This window comes from Ctenopharyngodon idella, chromosome 5 (genome assembly GCF_019924925.1).
Source record: "Ctenopharyngodon idella isolate HZGC_01 chromosome 5, HZGC01, whole genome shotgun sequence".
In the NCBI taxonomy this organism is placed as follows: domain Eukaryota; kingdom Metazoa; phylum Chordata; class Actinopteri; order Cypriniformes; family Xenocyprididae; genus Ctenopharyngodon; species Ctenopharyngodon idella.
The window spans coordinates 17,935,772-17,959,041 of NC_067224.1; the positions used below are offsets into that span (position 1 = coordinate 17,935,772).

General features: G+C 35.2%; 3 protein-coding genes across 3 annotated transcripts in view; 2 read left to right on the forward strand and 1 right to left on the reverse strand.

The window, feature by feature from the left end:
- poc5 (POC5 centriolar protein homolog (Chlamydomonas)) overlaps positions 1-23,270 on the forward strand; it is a 703,663-nt gene that overhangs the window by 591,193 nt on the left and 89,200 nt on the right. The gene's annotated exons all lie outside the window — the stretch shown is intronic.
- iqgap2 (IQ motif containing GTPase activating protein 2) overlaps positions 1-23,270 on the reverse strand; it is a 61,705-nt gene that overhangs the window by 13,439 nt on the left and 24,996 nt on the right. Inside the window, exons 6-24 of the mRNA XM_051893430.1 lie at positions 19,916-19,983; positions 17,503-17,616; positions 17,197-17,375; positions 15,225-15,312; positions 12,481-12,644; positions 12,302-12,389; positions 11,478-11,638; positions 11,210-11,376; positions 10,973-11,097; positions 9,553-9,716; positions 5,575-5,665; positions 3,351-3,518; positions 2,788-2,930; positions 2,533-2,703; positions 1,392-1,475; positions 1,196-1,267; positions 1,039-1,108; positions 714-922; positions 266-418 (exon numbers count right to left, since the gene is read on the reverse strand). Of these exons, the coding sequence (XP_051749390.1) occupies positions 266-418; positions 714-922; positions 1,039-1,108; positions 1,196-1,267; positions 1,392-1,475; positions 2,533-2,703; positions 2,788-2,930; positions 3,351-3,518; positions 5,575-5,665; positions 9,553-9,716; positions 10,973-11,097; positions 11,210-11,376; positions 11,478-11,638; positions 12,302-12,389; positions 12,481-12,644; positions 15,225-15,312; positions 17,197-17,375; positions 17,503-17,616; positions 19,916-19,983 (2,479 nt within the window). The remainder of the gene's footprint in view (positions 1-265; positions 419-713; positions 923-1,038; positions 1,109-1,195; positions 1,268-1,391; positions 1,476-2,532; positions 2,704-2,787; positions 2,931-3,350; positions 3,519-5,574; positions 5,666-9,552; positions 9,717-10,972; positions 11,098-11,209; positions 11,377-11,477; positions 11,639-12,301; positions 12,390-12,480; positions 12,645-15,224; positions 15,313-17,196; positions 17,376-17,502; positions 17,617-19,915; positions 19,984-23,270) is intronic.
- On the forward strand, positions 5,678-9,546 carry f2rl2 (coagulation factor II (thrombin) receptor-like 2). Its single transcript, XM_051893459.1, has 2 exons — positions 5,678-6,909; positions 8,233-9,546. Exons 1-2 carry the CDS (start codon positions 6,846-6,848, stop codon positions 9,270-9,272), a joined length of 1,104 nt encoding a protein of 367 aa, XP_051749419.1. The 5' UTR covers positions 5,678-6,845; the 3' UTR covers positions 9,273-9,546.

Below are 23,270 nucleotides of genomic sequence, written 5' to 3' on the forward strand. Positions count from 1 at the left end.
TATTAAATTAAGAAAAGTCACTGATTACAAAAATATAACTTAAATTATTTATAGTATGTATAACTTGTAGTAACATTTTTTAAATGTATAAAAGTTTTCCCTTTTTTACATTTTATAAATGCTGTTTTTATTCATTTATATTTCATTTATAAATGCATTATTTAATATTCCTTTAATGCCTTTAGTCAGCCACACGTTGCAATTCAGCATTCCAGTCTATTTCTTAAATGGTTTAAAATGACTGAATTTGGGCCAAAGGTCTTACTTGTAGAAGGTAAAAGAGATGCTGATAGGCCTCCAGTTTCTTCCTTTTGTCTTTGCTCAGGCCCTTGATGCCCTGCTTTTCCCCCGTGGCCAGATCTTCTTTACTCATTTTGTTCTTTTTGCTTTTCATCTTTTTGCTGTGCGATACCACATCCTGCCAGAGGAGACAGCATTGCAATAGTTGGAAAAATGGGTCAAAGGTTACACTTGCCTAGTCTGAACATCTTTAACTGCTTCTACTCTTATGAGACTTAAGAAAACTAAAATGTTTCTTTTTTATCTCATTGATGTCTATTTGCTTTAGAGTAGCAGTCTAAGGTTCTAATGTCATGGGAAAACACATAAACCCAAGTACATCAAAGGATAATGTAACATTTGTCTCATTAATCCATACAACAAACAGTCCATAAAAAGTCTTTGAATGATTTAAAGCCACCGCAAGAAAGCACCTGTAGTGTGATCCTGTTCTTTACTAACAGGCCAATCTTAATATCCATCAAATTCAGATCCTTTTCCATTTGCTGATTAGCACGGATCTTGGTGACCACTTCCTCTCTGAGCCGTGTCACTTCCTGTTCCTCCTGTAAATCGAGGCTACTTTGCTCCAGCAAATGTACAAATTTACGGACCACTGAGAGTGGGGGGTGCTGAGAACCGGCTGTTTGAAAAATAAATGGAAAAAACAATGATATTTACCTTTAAAATCAATCAACTAACAATACAAGTAAATGTAAAATAAATAATACATTAAATATAATAATGTAATTGACTTACTCAAGGTTCTGTAGTCAACTCTTGCTTTGTTAGCCTTAAGGTAAGCTTGAATCGTCACTATTTCTTTCTCCTGAACACGACACACAGAATATATTTTAGTGTCATGAGTATGAGTGATAAAGAAGCTGCTCATTCACTTGTGTGTGAGATGACTTACATGGTCTTTGAAGTACTGCAGTCTCTTAGTGTAGCTTCGTTTAGCTTTCCACATCTTCACAAGTGACTGTAACTAAATTGTAAAGGAAACATGTTTTCATGCTATGAATAATTCAACTACTGCAATTCAGAACAACAAAGTGGATATGGTATGATGAAAAACTGTAATAAATGAGCATCAGTGAAAGAAACGTTACCTTAATCACAGTGCTCACACTGTCTTGGAAGGTCTTTAGTCTGTCTTTATAGACTCTTCTCTGTTTGTAGCCCTTCCAGGAGGCCTGTAATGGTAAACCAATCCCCATGTGAAAAATACCCAACGGCTGCATCCGAAATCGCATGCTTCCCTACTATATAGCAGGTGAAAAACAGTGTGTGACAAAAGAAGTATGTCTGAAATTCACAGTACTAAAAGAGTAGGCAAAAAGTACCTGGATGACCTACTATTTCCGGCGAGATTCTGAAGTGTGCATATGATGGACACTTTACTATCCCATGAGGCCACGGGAGAGGATTTATGAATGGCAGTGAAGCAACGCAACTGACGCTGGTAGGTCACATGATAATGACAACATGGCGAATGTAGAACATCCAGATTATATTCATACTACACATATTTAAACTATATAAAGAGCATACTTTTTTAGTGGTTGCGAAGTAATTACTTATTCAAAATAAGTACCTACTTGAGAGAGTACGCGATTTCGGACGCAGCCCATCACATTTTTGTTCCTAGAACATATTAGTAGTTTATTTTCTTTGGAACTGAGTTGTAATGAAAACGATACAACTGTAGAGTTTAGGCAGCCGAAACAGTTACTAAACTTTTTTTTTTTTCTACTATACTTTCATAGTATAATGTGTTTTTCAGTGTTTTTATAGTGTTCATTTTCAGTGTCTTGTTATTTGCGCAAGCAAAAAGCCTATGACAATTTTTCGAAGTGTTAACATAAAATCATTTAGATTTACATTCTTTTGATGTGTAAATTAAGCAAATTAAAAGTGCAAATTATGCAAACTATGAAATTATGCAGTATATTTTTTCTTTATTAAATGATAATTTAAACAAATAATAATAAAGATATATTAAAAAATAATAATTAAGTTTTTTTATCTTAAAACGGTGGTCAAATATTAAAATGTGAGTCTTAAAACTTTCAAATTAAATATACTTTAATTTGAAATAATAATAAATAATACAGTTCATAAATAAGAACTGTATAGTAATAACATGCAGTAAAATGTAAACAACGACAACAAAAATCACAAGGCTGTTGGCGGTCTGGTATACAAGTAATCAGGTTAATTATCAATAATTTACATTACACAGTTAAGCACCTGCAGTTTGATGACGCTCGGCTCTTGTTTTTGCAGGTACTCCAGTCTGTCATTATGTGCCCGCCTCACCAGGTATCCACGTATCAGGGCCTGCAGTTTGATGACGAGCTGCTCATTGGCCAACCACAGCTGCTCTCTGTTATACTCTGCTGTTACACTGCTCAAAACACTCTAATTAGGGGGAAAAGAAAATATGAACTGAACTGCAGAGCTCACATACTGTACAAAACATGTATGTTTGTGCTAAAGACATACCTGGATATCTTCTTTGGTGAGCTGTGAACTGTCATGGACAAAATTATCTGGCTCATCCCATGTCCCTTCTTTGCTTTCAATGTTGTAAAAGTAATCATATTTATCCTTGATCTTGTGTTTTACCCATGAAGTGCCGCTGATCCCTACAGATAACACAGTTGAAATTAAAGCACTGTGATTGCCCACAGCTCCTGTGAAGAATAACTTAAGTATGAAGAATAGCATATGTATTCGCCTCTGTCTGAAATCAAATGAACCAGTAAATGTTTTAGATGATGCTTGTAAAGTTTGTGGAATATTTACAACTAATATCTAACAATTTATCAAATTAAATTGGCTATACAGATTTTACGCAATTAGGTTGGTTAATGCTAATGAGAAACATATACAAGAATAGGCTTGAGAATGCAATATGCTGCTAATTATATAATAAATGATATTTAATATGCATGACAATAAATTCTCCAGGCTCAAAGAGTAAGGCAGATAATAATAACTAAGTTAAAGATCAAATTATATCTAAACTTTCCAGACCACAGTCATCAGGGGTGTGAGAGAGTTACCTTGTTCTGTTTGAGTGCTCTGTAACTGAGAGAGCTGACTGTGGTAGATGTGAGCACATTCAGACAGCGCTGCTCGAAGACCTGCATCAGGACACTGCAGAGCAGCTAGTGTGGCCTTGGCATCTCCCTCAGATACTGCCCTGTTAATGTCTGCTATGGCCTCAGCCACTGAAATCATACATGCAATATACAGAACAAATCAGTTTCAATCACTGAGAATGGATTAAGTCACACTTCTTCATAGAATGGTTAAATATTTTATTTCATTGTGATTATTATTGTTTTTTGTTTTTTTGTTTTTTACAATTTTATTTATTGTGACAATATTTTTGTCAGGGTTATGTTCAGCTTGTGTGTGTTTTAGTTTGGTTTGCCCTGTCTGCCTGTTTCCTTGGTTACTGATTATGTAACGCACCTGTTTCTATTTTGTTAATGATCTAGTTCTGTGCATTTAAGACCTTAAGCCCGGGATACACTGCACGATTTTTGGCTGTCCCAGACGAAAGATTGCCATCGTGAAACAATCATGGCGATTTGTGTGATCGTGGCTCTTAATCGGATGTCGTACAGTGAGAGGTTCAAAGACGGCCGTTTTCCTGGTCTTGCGACCGAAGATAGCCTATGATAGTTTTCTGACAGTGTCAGAAATTCAGCATGATCATTGCACAGTGTGTTTGCTGCTACAACCTGCGTCTACTGACCAGCCAATAAAAATGCGACATGAAATCAATGTGACATGGTGCTAAAACTTAAAACTGCTTACCTCAAGCTATTTTCCCTTCTTCTTTCGCCGCTTCCTTTTTATTTTATACACACATAAAAATTGCCAAAGTGTGATTCAACATGGTATTTTTGTTAACCACTAGTGCATGCTGATGACGTTTCATTCTTCTATAGAAACTTGCATCATAGCCTACGAGTCAATAGGTGTCATCATTGTACAGTTTACATGCATGTCGTGCCCATTGTTCAATTGGATCCATGTCGCACAGTGTGATTTGTAATGATCTTAAAGGATTGCAAAAATCGTTCAGTGTTGTCTTTGTATGATGTGGTTGCGTTCTAGTTTTTTCCTGATATCTCCTGAGTGTTCAGAGTTATATTGTTAAAGGGTTAGTTCACCCAAAAATGAAATTTCTGTCATTAATTATTCACCCTCATGTCGTTCCAAACCCCTAAGACTTTCGTTCATCTTCGGAACACAAATTAAGATATTTTTGATGAAATCTGAGAGGTTTCTGTCCCTCCATAGACAGCTCCGAAACCGACACTTTGACGTTTCAAAAAGTTCATAAAGAGATAGTAAAACTAATCCATATGAATTGAGCGGTTTTGTCCAAATTCTGTGAAGAGAAAATTTTCTCTCACGGTCATTTTATATGATGAATAGATTAAATTTAGGCTTTTATTTACATATAAACATTAATAAACTCACACATCAGTTGTGGTAAACAGAAGCTCAAGCATGTTTGCTTGACGTGCGAGAACCAATGAGGTTCATTCTCGTGTGTTACGCAGCACATTTGAGCGTCAGCAAGAGGTTTGGTTGGGCTTCTGTTTGTTTGCTGATCAATATTTATATGTGAATAAAAGCTTCATCATATGCGATTGAGTCTCTTCAGAAAATTTGGACTTAACCGCTCAATACATATGGATTAGTTTTATGATATCTTTTTATGAACTTTTTCAAGTGGCGAAGTGTCAGTTGCGTAGCTGTCTATGGAGGGATAGAAAGCTCTCAGGTTTCATCAAAAAGATCTTCATTTGTGTTCTGAAGATGAACGAAAGTCTTATGAGTTTGGAAGGACATGAGGGTCCTTAATGACAGAATTTTCATTTCACTTTCATTTCATTTTTGGGTTTTATTTCCCATTTTTGGACAGACTTTATTATCCCTTTAATAAAGTGTTTTCTGTTAGTTCTCCATCGTTGTGCATTCATTGCTGTCAAATGTGACCATTTTCTTGTGAATTTTATATAGATTCTTTTAAATAGCTTATATAAGATATATATTATATACTGTATGTTATAAAATAATTTATTGTGCTCTGTAAGAACAACATATTTTAAATGTCAAACCCAGATTTGAAAGGTTATAGGCTATAATGTCGATCACATGTATCACTACACATCCTTTACAGGGATGTGTATAGAAAATAAACAGAATGAACATAAAAACTAATCATACAGCTTTCATGCAAATTATATTTGGTTACAAACTTACATTTGAGTGCATCCTCCTGGTCCCGGTTGGCAGTGTGTATGGCCTCCTGGATCTGGTCCAGCCACAGCACAGCAGATTCATCTCCAGAGCTCTATTACAGCACAACACACAGTCAGCACATGCTCAATACAAACATGTATACACACTGTCACAGAGCAAACAAATCATCTGCTACTACACACCAATTTAATCTCAATATAAGCAGCTACAGTAAATCAGGAAAAGATGGGAGGATGTATTATACATTCTGTGCAACTATCACTGGTTAAACAGGAAGTGTGTCCTTGGGAAATGTCTTGTTTATGCAGGTGTTTTCACAGCAGTCATTTAATATAATAGCATCCCAATGTATTATGTTAAATGTTAAGAGCAAAGTTAACCAAAAAAAAAAAAAAATCCTTAATTTACAGAATTTTGAAAACACTGATGATCACTTTATGAAAACAATAAAATGCTTTCCTTCATTTTAAGAGATAAAAAAAATATGGTGCTATATTTGGTCTGTTATGTTTCCCTACTTTAGAAACATTCCAACAGTAATAGGCAAGGCATGAAGAAGTGAAAATAGACCAGAAGAGAGATGTGAATGCAAATAGAAGGGAAGGAATTAGAGAGTCAAAGTGTCATCAAATACACAATTCAAGGAATGTTTAAAACATAGTGTAATAGTGTGTCCAGATCACAAAGCTGCACTGTCTTTTACACATTTTTAACAGAATAAAAAGAAAAAGGTAGGAACCCGCAACCTGATGATATCGACTGCGGTGAAAAACAAAAGATTTATCATTCTACCTATCATTTGTTGACACTTATATGCTGAAAAACAAAAAAGTACCATTTCCTTTATTTGAAGGGATAAGACCTGAATGAAGTCAAAAAGAAAGAAAGAAAGAAAGAAAGAAATCTATTAAAGGTCTGAAGATACTCAAGTGGTCAGAACACCAAAACATCACATAAACATCCCTGTATGTTGTTTAAGAACTATTTGTGGACAAATGATTGTATGTAGTTTGGTCCATAAATTGGAACCATTTGGGGGAAGTCTCACGTCACACAGCATTTCCTGACATGCCTGAAACATGAGCACTGAGCAATTCTGAATCCAGACTCCCATAGCCTTTAACAGGAAACCATCACGCCCTTTGACGCAGACGTCTAACTTGACGGTTATCTTAATATACAGATGACTGATGCTCAGAACAGCACTTGCAGGTCATGTTTAGTTTGATGAACAATACTTTGTAAAAATTCACTGGAAAAACCTTTCAAGCATGTGGAGACTATTTGTGCTGCTGCTATTACCATTATTGTTTGAGGATACACTTCAAGATTCAGGTAAGACCACTTTTCTCTAACATTTAAAGATAGTTAAAGATCAACAGTAGAGATGTGGACACGGACTGAAGTCATGATTTTGTGACTAAAAAAGAAACTTTAGGGTAGTTGACTGACTGCCCCAATGACTCGACTCTTGACTGGTCTATGATGACAATGAAAATGTTAGTAGATCTAGTGACTTTTCAATCATCTAAAATAAATTATTCTCAAAATACAATGTTCAACAAACATAATTTTGGGTGATTGTACACTGCTGAAAAGAACAACAACTAAAAGAGTCAGAGATAGAAAGCAAGCAACACACAAACTACATAACCCCAATAAATGACAAAATGCTTGATGTTGGCAGCTTGTACTTTATTTACAATCCCCTGTTGTTAAAACTTGTTTAGATAAAACCAGATTATACCTATAAGCGCCAGCGGGTGAAATTTACCCATATTTGCCTGTATGTTTGCGCTGTCATTTTTGCGCCGCTTATGTTTTAACGTTCTGTGTTACTAGGTAACACCTTTCCCCCAATGAGATCGCGGTAATCAGTTTTAGTCACAATGGATAAAAGAAGGCAATTTTATGGATGCCAAACAGATATTAGAGACACTAAATCCCATGAGTTATGAGTGCTATTTACTCTAGTCTGCCCGTTTCCCCAAAAAACATTTCCGATCTATGATGTAATGAATAAAACAATTTTTAATAATTACCCCAAGTTTACTGGTGTTGTTCTCTTATTCAAATTATACACAACTAAACAAATTAATAATTAATTAGGTGAAAATGTGCGCTTGAATTTGTCGTTGCATCATATCTACATCTTATGCAGCGCAGTGAATTATTGCTCATTATTGTCTATTTAGGGTATTTAAGTCATTTAAATAACATGGGTTATCTTAATTTGTGATTAATGACATTTTATTATAATTTTACACCACCCAAATATGTATTTATTTCCTTCCAATTCTCGTTGTCATTGCAGGCTGGTTTATATTCACCGCTAAGGAAAGTGATTAGCCTGCTTAAAATAGCCTTGAACATACAACAGGACAAAAAGTCACAGTTGTTGATGACTAAACATTATTTTTTTATGACTCTAGACATTATTTTGTGAAGACAGTGGCACAATACAGTGACATTATACGTTTTTTACCCATATCAAAACAGTAGTCGTGTGCGTGGTACATTTTACCCGCTGGCGGTTTTAGGTATACAACGACTCCTGGCGGTTCTAGTGTTAAATGTAGCTACATATTTCAGTATCAAGCTGTGTGAACACACTTTATTTCAGTACTTTAACATTGTGTTTTCTAAAAATTTTTTCAGCATCAATATATTCCAGCATCAATATGCCAAAACATTCAATTCAGCCGAAAACGTTTCCCGGAACAATAAAGTTCAATGGTTCCCTGTTCTCCAACACATCTATCCAGCAGCCTGTGATAAACGTCAATGATACCGTCATCATTTACACCACTGGAGTTGTCAGCACTAGGATCATTCCATCCGCGTACATCCTAGCCATCCTCGTCGGGATCCCCTCTAACGTCTTTGTGTTGGTTTGCCTCAGTGGAAAAAAAAATCTTTCCAGCAGTATCCTATATTTTAGCCTAGCAGTTTCAGACCTTCTCCTGCTACTTTCTCTCACACTCAGAGTCCACTATCACTTCAATAACAACAACTGGATCTTTGGAGAGCTGGCTTGCAAGGTGGTGACTGCCTGCTTTTATGGTAACATCTACTGCTCGATCCATGCCCACATGTGTATTAGTGTGATGCGCTACCTTGCGGTGGTCCACCCGTTCCTCTACAGGACAATGTCAAAAAGGTACTGTGCGATCTGGGCGAGCTTAACCATTTGGGTGGTTTTAGCTATTGCGATGGCACCAGAGTTTCTGGTTCAGCAAAGCTACAGCATATCTGGGCAAACGTTGGTGACGTGTCATGATATCCAGCCCTATAAAGAAGCGCCCTACAAAGCTTTAATTCCATACAGATTGAGTCTGATCTGCCTGGGGTTCATCCTGCCATCGCTGGTCATTGCATTTGTTTACGGATCCATCATCTACCACCTAAATCGTTCCAGTCGTGACTGGAAGCACTACATGAAGGCCAGCACGTTGGTGTTTGGGATCTTTTTAGTGTGTTTTGCTCCATGTAGTACACTTCTTTTTGCACACTATGTGAAGCTGTACACTGAGGAGCAGTATGACTTGTATTATTACTACAGAGCAGCCGTATGTCTGTGTTCCTTCCACAGCTGTCTGGACCCTTTCCTCTCTTATCTCCTCGCAAAGACTTCAACTTCCCAAGTCAAGTTTAGATCCTTTAGCTCTAGACCTTTGAAAGCTTTGTCCACTGCCTAAGGCCTTCTAAATAACAGGATGTTTTTGTTGAGGACCCCGCAAGGGGGACTTCCTTATCTAAAATGGCTTAACAGTGGTTGGACTTCCCACTTTGTACTTTAGTAGAGGCTCATTACTTTGTACACAAGTGAAAGAAGTTGGAAACTCAAGCTGTAAGCATAAAACTAAGTCAAGCTGAATACAAAGTCTTTGAGACCATGAAAGAACTGTTTAAGTAATTCAAATAAGAGATGTAACCTCTTAGACATTTCATTGTTTCAGCGCTGTTATTCTATTTCACCTTGCAGATGAGGTCTTTGGTGGTCAGCAGTAGATCGTAATAGTGTTTGGCGGTGGCTGGCTTGACTCCCTGTAGTTTAGCAGTAGGGAGTAGGAGGGCGGCAAGTGTCTTCTCTGAATCTCCAGAATTTAGAGCTTCGTTGATCTCAGCGATAGCAATGACTCCTACACACAGAACATGAGAATATTATGTGCTCAGCAACTCGTGATGCAACGGATTAGTCATTGACATGTGAACATTTTCATTTAGAAACTGACAAAAATGTCTTTAATTGTTATGTTTATACATTAACAAATTTGTTGTTTTAAGATAATATAACTTTTAGATATTATAATTAGGGCTGTCAAAGTACCTGTTTACTTGTGAGATTCATTTTTTGTTTAATAAAACTGTTATGTGTGATTTATACAGACTGGATCAATGATGCTTAATTCATAAACACACATCCACACAACCACATAGCCACACCAGCTTATCAGAACATTATGGAGTTGCTTTCTCCAAAAAGACATTCTTTGTATGCTAGACTTTAATAACCTTCAAAATTCAATGTATTTAAAAGACCACCTAAGAGTTAAACATCATTAATGAGAAGGCCTTTTGCTTATATTATATTTTAATCTATATGTATAAGAATATATATTAATGTCTTTCTATTTTGTTTTGTTTAGTTTGGTGGTCAATATTAATAGTAATTATATGAATTAATAACATTCAGAAAGTTAAGAAATATTAATTTAATCTTCAGAATTTAGTTCATGTGTGTTTATATTAATTTTAGTAATGCATTTATTTGTAACTGATACCAGTTACTCTGAAACAAGTTGATGAAATGGAGAGAATTCAGTTTTTATTTGCATTTCTTTCAAAATATAAAAATTAAAAATATCAATTAATTAATTAATTAATTATCATTAATTTAAAAGAAGGTATGAAAGGCAGAACCCCCAAACTATCGGTATCGTTATCAGTATCGGCAGATATCACTCTGAATAAACGGCTATTGGTAGAGAAATTTAGTATCGGTGCATCTCTAAAAATAATTGTTTTCTATTGTGTAATTTATTCCTGTGATGCAAAGCTGAATTTTTAGCATCATTACTCCAGTCTTCATTGTCACATGATCACTTCAGAAATCATTCTAATATGCTGATTTGGCGCTCAAGAAACATTTATTATTATTATCAATGTTGAAAATGTTGTGTTGCTTAATAATGTTGTGGAAAATGTGATACATTTTTTCAGGATTCTTTCATGAACAGAACGCTCAAAAGAGCGTATTTGAAATAGAAATCTTTTGTAACATTATAATTGTCTTCACTGTCAATTTTGAGCAATTTAATGCAGCCTTGTTAAATAAAATCTTACTTACCACAAACTTTTGAGTGGTAGTTCATAATTTATTTAAAAGTTTGCTTACTCTCATGTTCCTCATGCACCTGGATATTGACAGTATCGATGCACTTCTGAACATCATTCCAGGTGAGGAACTCTTGACCCTGGGCGAGGGACTCTGCTCTGAGACGGATCAGTGTGTCTGCATATCTAACAAAGCAAAACAACCACATGATCAAGTAAATTACTAAATTGTTTCTCAGTGTGTATTATATAGTATTCTTGGCAACACTCTCTTTCTCAAACTGTAGTGTCACTGTACCTCTGTAAATTGTCAGCATCCAGACCACTGAAGCCCAGTGGAGAGTCACTGAGCTGCTCAATGACGGCCACAGAGTCTTTAGTGTCCAGCACCTCATTTAACACAGACACAGCAGACAGCATCTCCACAGCTACACACAGCTCCTCATGAGTAAGACCGGCCTTGCTCTGAGGTGAGTGAAAATTTAAACTTGTTTTGTAAGTAAGGACAAGAAAGAGCTTAACATGGGGAAGAAAAAAAAAAAAAAAAAAAGAGTAAGAGAGCTGACCTGAGAGCCGAGCTGCAGGCTGAAGAGCTCGGCCTGGTACAGGCTGGCAGCAGTGTGGTAGACGATGGGCAACTGGGCCTCTGGGTTCAGGAGCTCCTCTACGGTCTCTTCTGGAACGCCTCGCCGAATAGCTGCATTGATCGCAACAACCGCCTCCTGTTCTGTGTCCATCAAGAGCACAATGATTAGTAGTATCAGAAAAACAAACACATCAAATGAATAGAGAACACACAATATATGCTGGTATCAATTTAGTGATCAGCTGCTATATATATATATATATATATATATATATATATATTGGTCAGCACAGAATATATATCGGCCGATATTGTATATTTAATTGTGCATGCTAATTTCCCCTATTTTTACATTTAGATTATCTCAGTCAGCTATCATCTGATGCTCACTTAAAGATAATATTTAAAAACACTAATATCATAAAACTGTTAAATGTAATCTTTAGCAAGTCTTAAAATGAATCTTTCACTTTGTACATTATAATGTTGTGATAAATTGTATCACTTGTATCGATTGATTTTCAATTAATGTTGTTGCCCATGAGCGTCAGTGTTGCCCATGAGGCTATTGGCTCTGAATTATTTGTACTAAAAATGACCAAAATGTACATCCTTAGACACTATATGTGGATTTATTAAGAAAGCCATTTATGTTAATTTCACTTTTATTGTACTTAGTTTGGCTGAACACCATCTAAACTGACAATGGGGACATACAGAGCTTCATATATATAGAGGATCTACACAACACTCGAGTCTATACATTATCATCCAGTCAAGGGTAGATGTATGTGTGCAACATACTTCGTTTCTCGGCCTCTGCAAACTCATTACAGGAAGTGATGACCCTCTGAATCTCTTCCCTCTCCAGTTGAGCACCCCCACCAGCATCCTACATACAGAAGTCATAAACATGCTCATCAAATTCATTTGACTCAAAATCAAGAAAAATTTCAACGGATATAGAAAGTTTGCTTCGGTACCTTAACTTTATGCTTCCTGTAGGATGTGAAGTGCTCCAGGTAAAAGCAGGAGTTGTCATCAAGGACTCCCACAAGACCAAGCGCAGGCAACCGAAGGCTGGCCAGGAGGGCTTTCTGATCCTCAGCATCAAGAGCCTGATTTACTTGCTGAATAGCTGCTGATGCTAGAGAGAGAAAATCATTATTACTGTACACAACATTTACATAATATTATATTCAATTCAGAGCAAATCAAGAATATTTTCAAAGCAGCCTACTATGCCATTCAGTAAAAAAATCATTGCTATATTTCCATGAATGATGTATGGGCTTCCCTGAAGGTGTCCAAATGCTCTCTTAGGCTCACCTTAATTTGAAATCATAAGAAGATATCAATAAAAAGCTACAAAATGAGCAATATACAGTACAATGAATATATAAACATTTTATTAAAAAAACTTAAAAAACTTAATTAGGAACATGGCCTTGGAAAAAAAAAAAAATAAAATAAATAATTTAAGTTGAAGAACTAAAATTACTAAAAACTAAAATAAAACTAAATTAACGCTAAATTGAAAAAATAAATAAATAAAAATGACAAAAGCATATAACAGAATTACTGAACCTAAAATTAAATTGAAAATAGAAAAATAAAAGCTAATTTAAAATAACAAATAATTGTATATAAATAATACTAAAATAACACTGCTAATTATAAATCCAAAAAATTATTGCAAATTATACTGTTATCATAACAAATTGAGTGAAAAGCTGCAGACAAATAGTGCTGAATTTTAAATATTTCACCTAAATTTTAAGTCATAACTTTGCATATCTTTGTTTTATTTAAAAACTAAAATAAAACTCTTTAATTCCAGAAGTAAGCTTAACAACAACAAAAAAACAATAAACATTTTTTTTATTTTTTATGTGGTCTCAGCCAGTGGTGCAATCTAGTTTTTTGTATTGAGTATACTGTGATTTTTCCCTCCCTGCCACAATTTATTATAAGCAACGCCAACACAAGACTTTAACAGCCAATGGCATTTACAGCTGAAGAGATTGGACTGATTTTCTACTGTTTAGTGTCAATCACCATCTAACTTAGCCAGTTAAGATAGCCTTAGATGAGGTCCCTGCATAAGTTTATCAGCAGGCAAGTTTCAATGCACATTTGCGAGTTGCAACTAAATGCTAGGTTAAAAACAACCCAAGTTGGGTTGAAAATGGACAAACCCAGTAATTGGGTTGTTTTAACCCAGCGGTTGGGTTAAATGTTTACCCAACCTGCTGGGTAGTTTCATTTAACTCAACTATTGTGTAAAAATTGCTGTATTGTTTGCTTAAAATGAACCCAAAATATGTTGGAAATTAACATTTATTAATATTAAATATAATAAATAAACAAACATTTATTAAATTGTTTATTAATAAATGTTTACCTTTTGATTATTATTGTTGCCTCTAGTAATTATGTGTCTGATTTTTGGGTTCATTTTAAGCCATCCATATAGTCAGTTTTAAACAATAGTTGGGTTAAATAAAACTACCCAGCACGCTGGGCAAACATTTAACCCAACTGCTGAGTTAAAACAACCCAGTTGCTGGGTTTGTCCATTTTCAACCCAACTTGGGCTGTTTTTAACCTAGCATTTTTTAGAGTGCAACAATAATAGAAAGATGAGGCTTATCAGTATGTCACATGTGCGGGGCTTATAAGTTTTCTGTTTTGCACCATTTCCTGCCATGTCTGTCATCATAGTTATGCATTTCAATTCACTAACTAGAAATTCGATTCGATATCAGTGGATATACTGTATATCAGGTACAGAACATGGCAAATTTTATCAAGAAAAAAAAAATCTCTGAACTAATGCTGTATAATATACATGGGAATCTGTTGGTACTACATTAATATTGAAGGTTAAAATGAACTGATTTGTATACAAACTTAAATTACACTTTTTTTTTATAATAATAACATTTTTTTTTAATAATAATAAAGTTATAATAGGCCTACTAACCTTAAAATTATTTCTAATCTAATTCGTTTTTTGAAATATAAACGCTTAAATTAGATGGTGGCTGTCAACTTGATGGATTTATTCAAACATGCATTAAATAGGCTATTGAAGAAAATAAAAAAATATAATTAATATATAATATGGTGCATATATTTAGCTGCTCCTCTCTTCATTTTTCTAGCTGACTAAAGAGTTTATGGTCACTGAATATGTTTGTTCTGAGGTAATGACGTTGTGTGACATTGTTTACAAGCTGTTATTAACGTCTTTCCGCGGTTGAAACACTTATTAAGCGATTACACGAGACATGATACGGATTTTGTTAAGTTGTACTGTATCTTTTATCATACCTTGAGATGTTGATTCATGTTTATTTTGTGCTGTAACTGGTATTAAAGCGGAGGAGAGGATCGGTTTACATGCGCTTCACGCTGCCGCTTCTCTTGAACTACAGCGGTCTGTCACGCCACATTAAAGAGCGCCAAAATGGTATTTATGTTTATTTCATAGTAAAATGGGCAGAATTTGAAATATGAGACTTTGTTACATGTCAAAAGCAACAAACCACAAATCTTATTGTGATTTACTGGATGGTTACATATCCTCATGCTTTTTTCAGTGGGTATACGGAAATCCTTGAACTTTCCTAGTGGGTATACGGCGTATACCTGCGTATCACGTAGACTACACCACTGGTCTCAGCCCACTTTCCCAATGTATAGATTAATGTGCCACACTTACTGTTCACGAGGTCTACACTGCTCTGGATCTCTTGCTGGGTCAGTAATTCTTCATACACATCTCTCTCTTCAGTTGCAATAGACGAGCGCTGAACACACATACAATATGTCACAAATATGTTTTCTTAAAGAGATTTTTTGAAAAACTAAAAAAAGAAACTAGAGGATAATTAGAGGTCTGGTGGTAGAGAGAACAGGCGAATTAGAATGCTGTTGGTTTGATCCCTGTAAAAAGCAAAACGTAAGCTACCACCATTGTGCCCTTGAACAAAGATCTTAACACCAAGTTGAGAATTAAATGAAAAAATGCCCAATAAAACATTCACCCACTCAGATGTGTACACACAACAAAATCACTATTCAGTTAAGTCAACATCAGGGGATCAGGGGATACTGGAGTCAGCAGAGTGTGTGAGGAGTGTTAAAGGACATCAGCATTAAACAAGCGAGGCTGATTCTCTGCTATTTTTTAATCAAAATCCTGCTGATTTTGCAACTAAAGGAATGCTTGTCTGAAAGGAGGCTGCAAAAACAAACACAAACAAACTTGCTTTGCATGCAAAATTCAGATATTTCCATACACATGCCTAAAGTTTTCAGCAAATTATGAATAGTCCTTCCTGTAAATTACTGCTTAAAGGGTTAGTTCACCCAAAAATGAAAATTCTGTCATTTATTACTCACCCTCATGGCGTTCCAAACCCATAAGACCTTCGTTCATCTTCAGAACACAAATTAAGATATTTTTGTTGAAATCCGATGGCTCAGTGAGGCCTCCATAGCCAGCAATGACATTTCCTCTCTCAAGATCCATTAATGTACTAAAAACATATTTAACCACCAAACTGCTGAAATCACATGACTTTGGTGCTCTGAACCACTCCAAAGTCACGTGATTTCAGCAGTTTGGCGGTTTGACACGCAATCCGAATCATGATTCGACACGCTGATTCATAACGCTCCGAAGCTTCCTGAAGCAGTGTTTTGAAATCGGCCATCACTATATAAGTCGTTATTTTGTTTTTTTTTGCAAATATTTTTTCCAAAAATATTCTCGTCGCTTTATAATATTAATATTGAACCACTGTACTCACATGAACTGATTTAAATATGTTTTTAGTACATTAATGGATCTTGAGAGAGGAAATGTCATTGCTGGCTATGGAGGCCTCATTGAGCCATCGGATTTCAACAAAAATATCTTAATTTGTGTTCTGAAGATGAACAAAGGTCTTACGGGTGTGGAACGACATGAGGGTGAGTAATAAATGACATTATTTTCATTTTTGGGTGAACTAACCCTTTAATCTTTAAACAAGGTTTAGATATTCACTTGTGTGCACAGAGTTTTTACGGTTTGCCTTTGTATGACTAAGGCTTTGTTTATACCACACATAATTCTATTTAAACCAGATTTCAAATCATACAAATGTGGTTTGCATTGGGTTTGTAAAACATTAGTCCAGACATGCAGGTATAAACATATTATCATTCTTGCAGCCTATTATCCAGTTTAGTAACTCACTACTGAAAGATCTGTCTACAACCGGCCTAAAATCACTTTACCAACAGCATGTTTATGTATAGACAAATATGCAAGAAAATGGTTTTATCTAAAAATTGTAAAAAATATTAAGCAGCACAACTGTTTTCAACATTGTTAATAATAAGAAATATTTCTTAAGCACCAAATCAGTATATTAGAATGATTTCTGAAGGATCATGTGACACAGAAGACTGGAGTAATGACGCTGACAATTCAGCTTTGCCATCACAGGAGTAAATTACATTTTAATATATAAAATAACAATTACTTTAAATTGTTAATTACTGTTTTTACTGTACTTTGATCAACATCAACTAAATGCAGCCTTGGTGAGCATGAGACTTCGTTCAAAATCATTAAAAATATTACTGACACCAAACTTTTGAACTGAAGTGTTTTTCTAAACATTTATGAATATCTAGTTTACCCGTCCCGAGGCCTGATCCTCTTTCTTCCTCTTGGCTTTGCTCAGTGTGTCCTGGTAGGCCTGGGCCAGTGGTCTCTGTGTGTTTCTCATTAAGGCATTAGGGTTCTGCAGAGCCGCCATTGTGTTCTCTGCGTGACCTTTGTCTATGGCCTCATTAATGGCAAAGACAGCAGCGTGTACTGCAGATATAGATCAGAAAGAGGACACAAAAACAAGCAATCATGAGAATGAGGATAATAGGTATTTAATTTAAACAGATGTACTTACACATATTTATAAACAGATGAAACAGATGAAGTCACTCACATGCAGCTTCATCTACTGAAAGCTCATTGGCCAGGATGCCACCAATCTTGCTAAAGGTGGGCATCTGGATGCCATATTTCTCCAGTTCTTTCCTCATGTTACTGATCTCTTCCTCTGTGGAATGAGAATATGAAATGTCAATATGAATATGAAAATTCTGCCATCATTTACTCACCCTCAATTTGTTCTAAATCCATATGAATTTCTTTCTTCTGATGAACACATGAGAAGATATTTTGAAGACTAAACAGCTGATGGGCCACATTGACTTCCATAGTATGGACAAAAAAATACTATGAAAGTCAATGGGGCCCATCAACTTTGGATACTGAGTACTGACATTCTTCAAAATATCTTCTTTTGTGTTCAGCAGAAGAAAGACATTTTTTTTGTACATGCCTATTTACAAGACCTGCACTTGTAATGCATCTGAAGAACAATGGCTGTTTTGCCAGCACACGTCAAACAAATCAAGGTCCTTGTTACTTTAAATCTTTCCACAATAAGTGTGTCAACATCAAACCATTACTGCAATGAATTCCTGCAAAAACAACTAGCTATAATCTTAAATGTGTTTTCACCTCCATCATTAATTCATTACAGACCACATCATTATGACTTGAACTCATTTTTCCTGATGAGGTATTCTATTAACAAAACACAATGAATGAGATGAAGAGTTACACCCTGAACTGAGCTAAAGCAATAATTACCTGTCATTACATTCCCTTCATTAATCAAACACAATCAGCCATGATTCTGCAGAGAGTTCACTACCATTAAAACCTGAGGCACTTTTCTGCCTTCTCCTGTAAACTGAGCTGACAGAGGAGGATCTACACTTCAGTTATGGATATAATTGTATGGCTCTGCTTTAAGCTCTGTGATTGTAAGAGAACACCACTATATGCTTCAAAACTAAAATGTAAGTTTGCAGATATTATGATTGAGGTAGTTTAAGGATTAGCCTATGGAAATAAACATATTTGTTCATTGTTAATATAATTATTACAACTATTGTAAGTATTATTGGGGGAATGGGGGATGCACAATCACCCTACTGTGGTTACAGCCTTGCACTCTTCGATATACAACCCTAGCGTTCTTGATTTTAAAGAACCCTTTATGGCAAAATGGTTCTATAAAAGGAGAAATGTCATAAATGATTGCATGATGCTTTCATGTTTAACAGGTTATTTCATTTTTTTTAGTAATAAAGTGTTTACGGGCTGTTTAAATAAAATAAATTAAATTAAATTAAAAATTAATTTTAAACAAAATGTATTAATTAAACTAAATCTATAAAATTATCCCCGATGGGAAACCTTAAAAGATTCTATATGTGAAGCGTCTGACAGAAACTTTTGAAGTTCAATACGGAAACTTTTCTTCTAAGAGTGTGGTGGCTAGGCCTGTCACGATAACTACTTTTTGTTGTGCGATATATTGCCCCAGAAATAATTGCGATATGTGATATTATTGTCATTTTAAGACCATTTTATGCCACTGAATATATAATCATAAAATAACAGCATAATAATGCAAGTAGGCCTCCACACTTTCAAATGACAATGAACTTAACTCTTAAGAATGTTTAGATACTGGAATTGAAGCGCCAAAAAAATAATAATGTTGAATAAATAATAAATAAACCTTTGCTAACAAAAACTGCAAAATAACAAGTAGAAAAAAACATTTGCAAATGCAAAAAAGGCACTTATATGGAGATTTTCCATCTACACGTTTTTCCCTGACCTTATTTTCTCAGTAAAGTAGGGTGCACGCTATTGTCAGATGTCCATATGAACAAAGACACAGATTTAGCGGTCAGATATGGCCTGTTGAGGTATCTGTTTTTCTAGAGGTGTGTTTGAATAACTTCTTTTAACTTGAGTGTCGCGTTTTAGCGCCGCGTCATGCACAAGATGCTGCAACAGTCAAACAAACACGTTTCTATGGAAAAACGGCGCAGTGGAATGGAAATACGCGTTCTCTATGAAAACGAACTAGACACTCGCGACTGCCGTGTCCTGTGTGAAACTAGCTGTGAGCGTGCACCATTTCGCGCTGTCATGTTTATATTTGCACCAGTAGATTGCAGAAACTGAGTGCATTTGCACTTATTCTTCCAAACTGTCTGCTGTTGTCAGGAAAACGCTATAACGACTCGAAAGGCACATTTTTTTCGGCAAAATGTCGGTGACATTTATTTTTGTGTAAATGTAATGGGCAATATATCGCGTCACCAAAAATGATCGAGGTCATGTCCACATATTGCGCGATAAGTCGATATATCGACTATCGCGACAGGCCTAGTGGTGGCTGAGGAAAATACGAAAAATAAAAATTATATTGACATTTTCTGGCAAAATTTTATTGACATTTTCAGTTTTTGAGAATGCCTGTGGCTTACCTGTGAAGTCAACTTTCCCCAAAAGGTCCTGGATCTGAGGGGCAATTCCCAATTTGTAGAGGTACAAGCTGCACAAAGAAGAAGAACAAACAAATAAATGCACTATATCATAGCTAGAGAATGAGGGAAAGCAGAGATAGCACAGCAATTTGTGCATGAGAGCTGGGTTGATTTTTGAAGTCAAAATTCAAGTCAGTTTATTTTCATTTCTCTACAAAATGGTGGAAGAAAGAAAATTAAGTTTCCCCAGAGACAGCTGTTCAAACATTTATCACACATTGCATGTATATTTAATTCAAGACAATGCATGAGCATGAAACAAATTCCCATAAACACAATCAAATTTATGACATGTACACTTCAAAAATAAATAAATAAATAACCAAACACAAACAAGGACATATCAAGATGGCAGGGAAAATAGGAATACTTCAAACCTTTCTATTGCTTTGAGTAAGAAAAATATCTCAGCTTTTATCTAGATTGAAGCCATTAAAAGATAATAAATGACTACGCAGCTAGACTTTTTTAATGTTGTCAATGGGAGTACAGCTACACATGTTCACATGCTGTGTAGAGACACAACTTTAACTCTCATGGCTTTACTGTAATGACACATCCATGCAAATGTATAACTAAACTACTGAGTCAGAAAAGACAAGTTCTTGCAACTAGATTTAAAATGCAGCATTCCCTCCATTATTAAACTGGTAGATGAAAACGAAGTTAAAATTGAAAATTGTTTATTAAAATGATTTATTCCAAATGAACTGGTATCCTCAGATGTCCATACAATCATGCAAAGTAAATAGGTTAATCAACTTTTAAAAATGAGGAGAAATCAATTCCTATGTTTTGTTGTTGATGTCAAAGGTCATGTGTTCAATTAAACTTGATATTTTGATGCAAATTATTCTGTCACTTCTGGTAATAGCAGCAAAATTAGAACAAAACTATGAACAAAACTATGCAAGAAAATAAACAATTACATAAAGGTTCACATGCAACAAGGAAGGAAGGAAAGAAAGAAAGAAAGAAAGAAAGAAAGAAAGAAAGAAAGAAAGAAAGAAAAGCTTGTTTTTCAGTTTGATAATATGATGTGCCCTGAAGCCAAAACCAGTTGGGAAACACTGTTTTAAATATTTCACTAGCTTTCTTTGCAATACCGACAATTACAAATCACAAATATAGTCACAATGTTCTTCCACTAGATGGCAGTATGAAGTTGTGTTAAGTTGTGTTAGACTTGTGTTAAGTCTATGCCAATTCTGGAACAGGAAAATAGCCTGCAGTAAGTGTGCAACACATGCTGGAAACTGCATTAAACTTTTATCTTTTATCTGTTCACTGACTGAGGACAAATAGAGGGGTAATGAATTATTAAAGGTGGTGTGTACCTGAGCGTTTAAGCATGGGAGATAAACTTAATGTGCCTTCCCTTAACCTTTGACCCCTACATCAATAGCCAGAGAGATAGACACAGTCTGGTGTGAATTTATCCTCCTAACTACTGAAGGGCCAAAGGTTAAGTGGCTTAACTGGTGTAAGAGATGTAGGCCACTATATGAGTCACAAGCTTGATTATATTCTTCAGAGCCAAACTGATAACAGGACTATGCAGACAACAATTGGATTTTTGGCATAATGCAAAAGTATTATATAATATTATAATTGTAATTTATATAACATTATTTTATATTATATTATTATTATTATTATTATATATTATATTAGATATTTTAACCCTAAATACTGATGATCTTGGAAAAAATATGTCAACTATCTTATGCGAAGTATATGCTGATTGTGATACGATGTCTGAGGCATCTCTGGGCACAGTCTCAGTGATAGTCTTACTGAGCAAGTCAACTACAGGGTCAGGAAGGAAGAGCGTGTGCAAGGCAAAGGGAGGAAGCCAGGCAACCCACACACAAGACAAGAGAGAGAGAGCGAAAGAGAGAGCAGGAAGCACTATAAATCATTTACCATAAAAGAAGTCTTCCTGTGGTCATTCATTAGACTCATTCCCCTGTGCACATTAGCTGCCAAATGATTAAAACTTATGAGTTGCATAATTACTTGGCTTTCTATTTAAAATGACTCACCATGAATGGCTTTCTATGCTCTCACTCAGTGGTTTTCTGATAAATAACTTAGCATAAAATAAAACATGTGAACAACTGAATGCTAAATGAATTTTTTGGAGAAAATAGACAAAGTGGTGTTTCCTGTGCAAACCTCACCATCACAATTATAGGGTCTTGCGGGTGGTTGTCAGGGTGTTGCTATGTGGTTACTAAGGTGTTCTGAGTTGCGGTTTGTCAGAAGAGCCCACCCTGTCTGGATGATACAGCTCAAGATCCTCCTTCTATGTACACTACAATTTAAAAGTTTGGGGTCTGTAGCTTTTATATATATATATATATATATATATATATATAATGAAAAACTATTTTTTAAATAAATATTTTATGCTCAAAAATACAATAATGACTATAATATTATTACAATTAATATATATATATATATATATATATATATATACACACACACATATATATATATATATATTTTTTTTTTTTATTCTTTTCAAGATTTTTTTGATGAATAGAAAGTTCAAAAACAGCATTTATTTGAAACAGAAACCTTTTGTAACATTCACTTTTTATCAATTTAATGTGTCCTTGTAGAAAAAAAAAAACTTTTGAATGGTAATGTATACATTTTTAACATTTTCAAGTCGTATAAATGACCATAGGCTAATGTATTATGAATGAAAAGAATAAGCAATGAACAATATTCCCATGAGCTTTGATTATAAAGGCAGACATTTACAGTAGGACAAACAAAATACTGCTTTCAGACAGTATAAGGCACATTTTCAGTGGTGGCAGACAAACAGGAAACAGAAACCTCTGCTAATCTCTGAGTATACACTTCCTGCAGGGGAGAGTGGGAATCTGATATCATAAGAGTGTAGGATCACACCTCAGAGTTCATACTTCAGAGCATTCAATCCTCAGCAGGCCATAAAAACTGAATGTGGATTATCCATGAAGCAGATAAAAACATAAAACATTAACTTGACGGATGTGTTTACGTTCTAAAATACTTCTCTCAGGAAGTCAATGATCTGAGGATGCTCTGCACAACAGAAGAGGTGTGAAAAGGAGCTTTGTATCTAGAGCATATTGACAGGAATTGTCAGGAAACAGTGACAGGAAATGACTTAAGACAGACAGGAAGTTAACCAGGGGGACTGATGGGTAGATTAACCACAGGCATCCCCTAGTCACACCATTACTACAAAAATGGCTGCTTTTCTCAGTGGTAAGATTGCCATGACAATGGCTGC

What these genes read in the sequence shown, in the direction of transcription:
- f2rl2 (XM_051893459.1), top strand. Translation starts at nt 6,846, where the DNA reads ATGTGGAGACTATTTGTGCTGCTGCTATTACCATTATTGTTTGAGGAT. An exon ending in GGATACACTTCAAGATTCAG is followed by an intron (nt 6,910 to 8,232) that starts GTAAGACCACTT and finishes AAATTTTTTCAG; the next exon opens with CATCAATATATTCCAGCATC.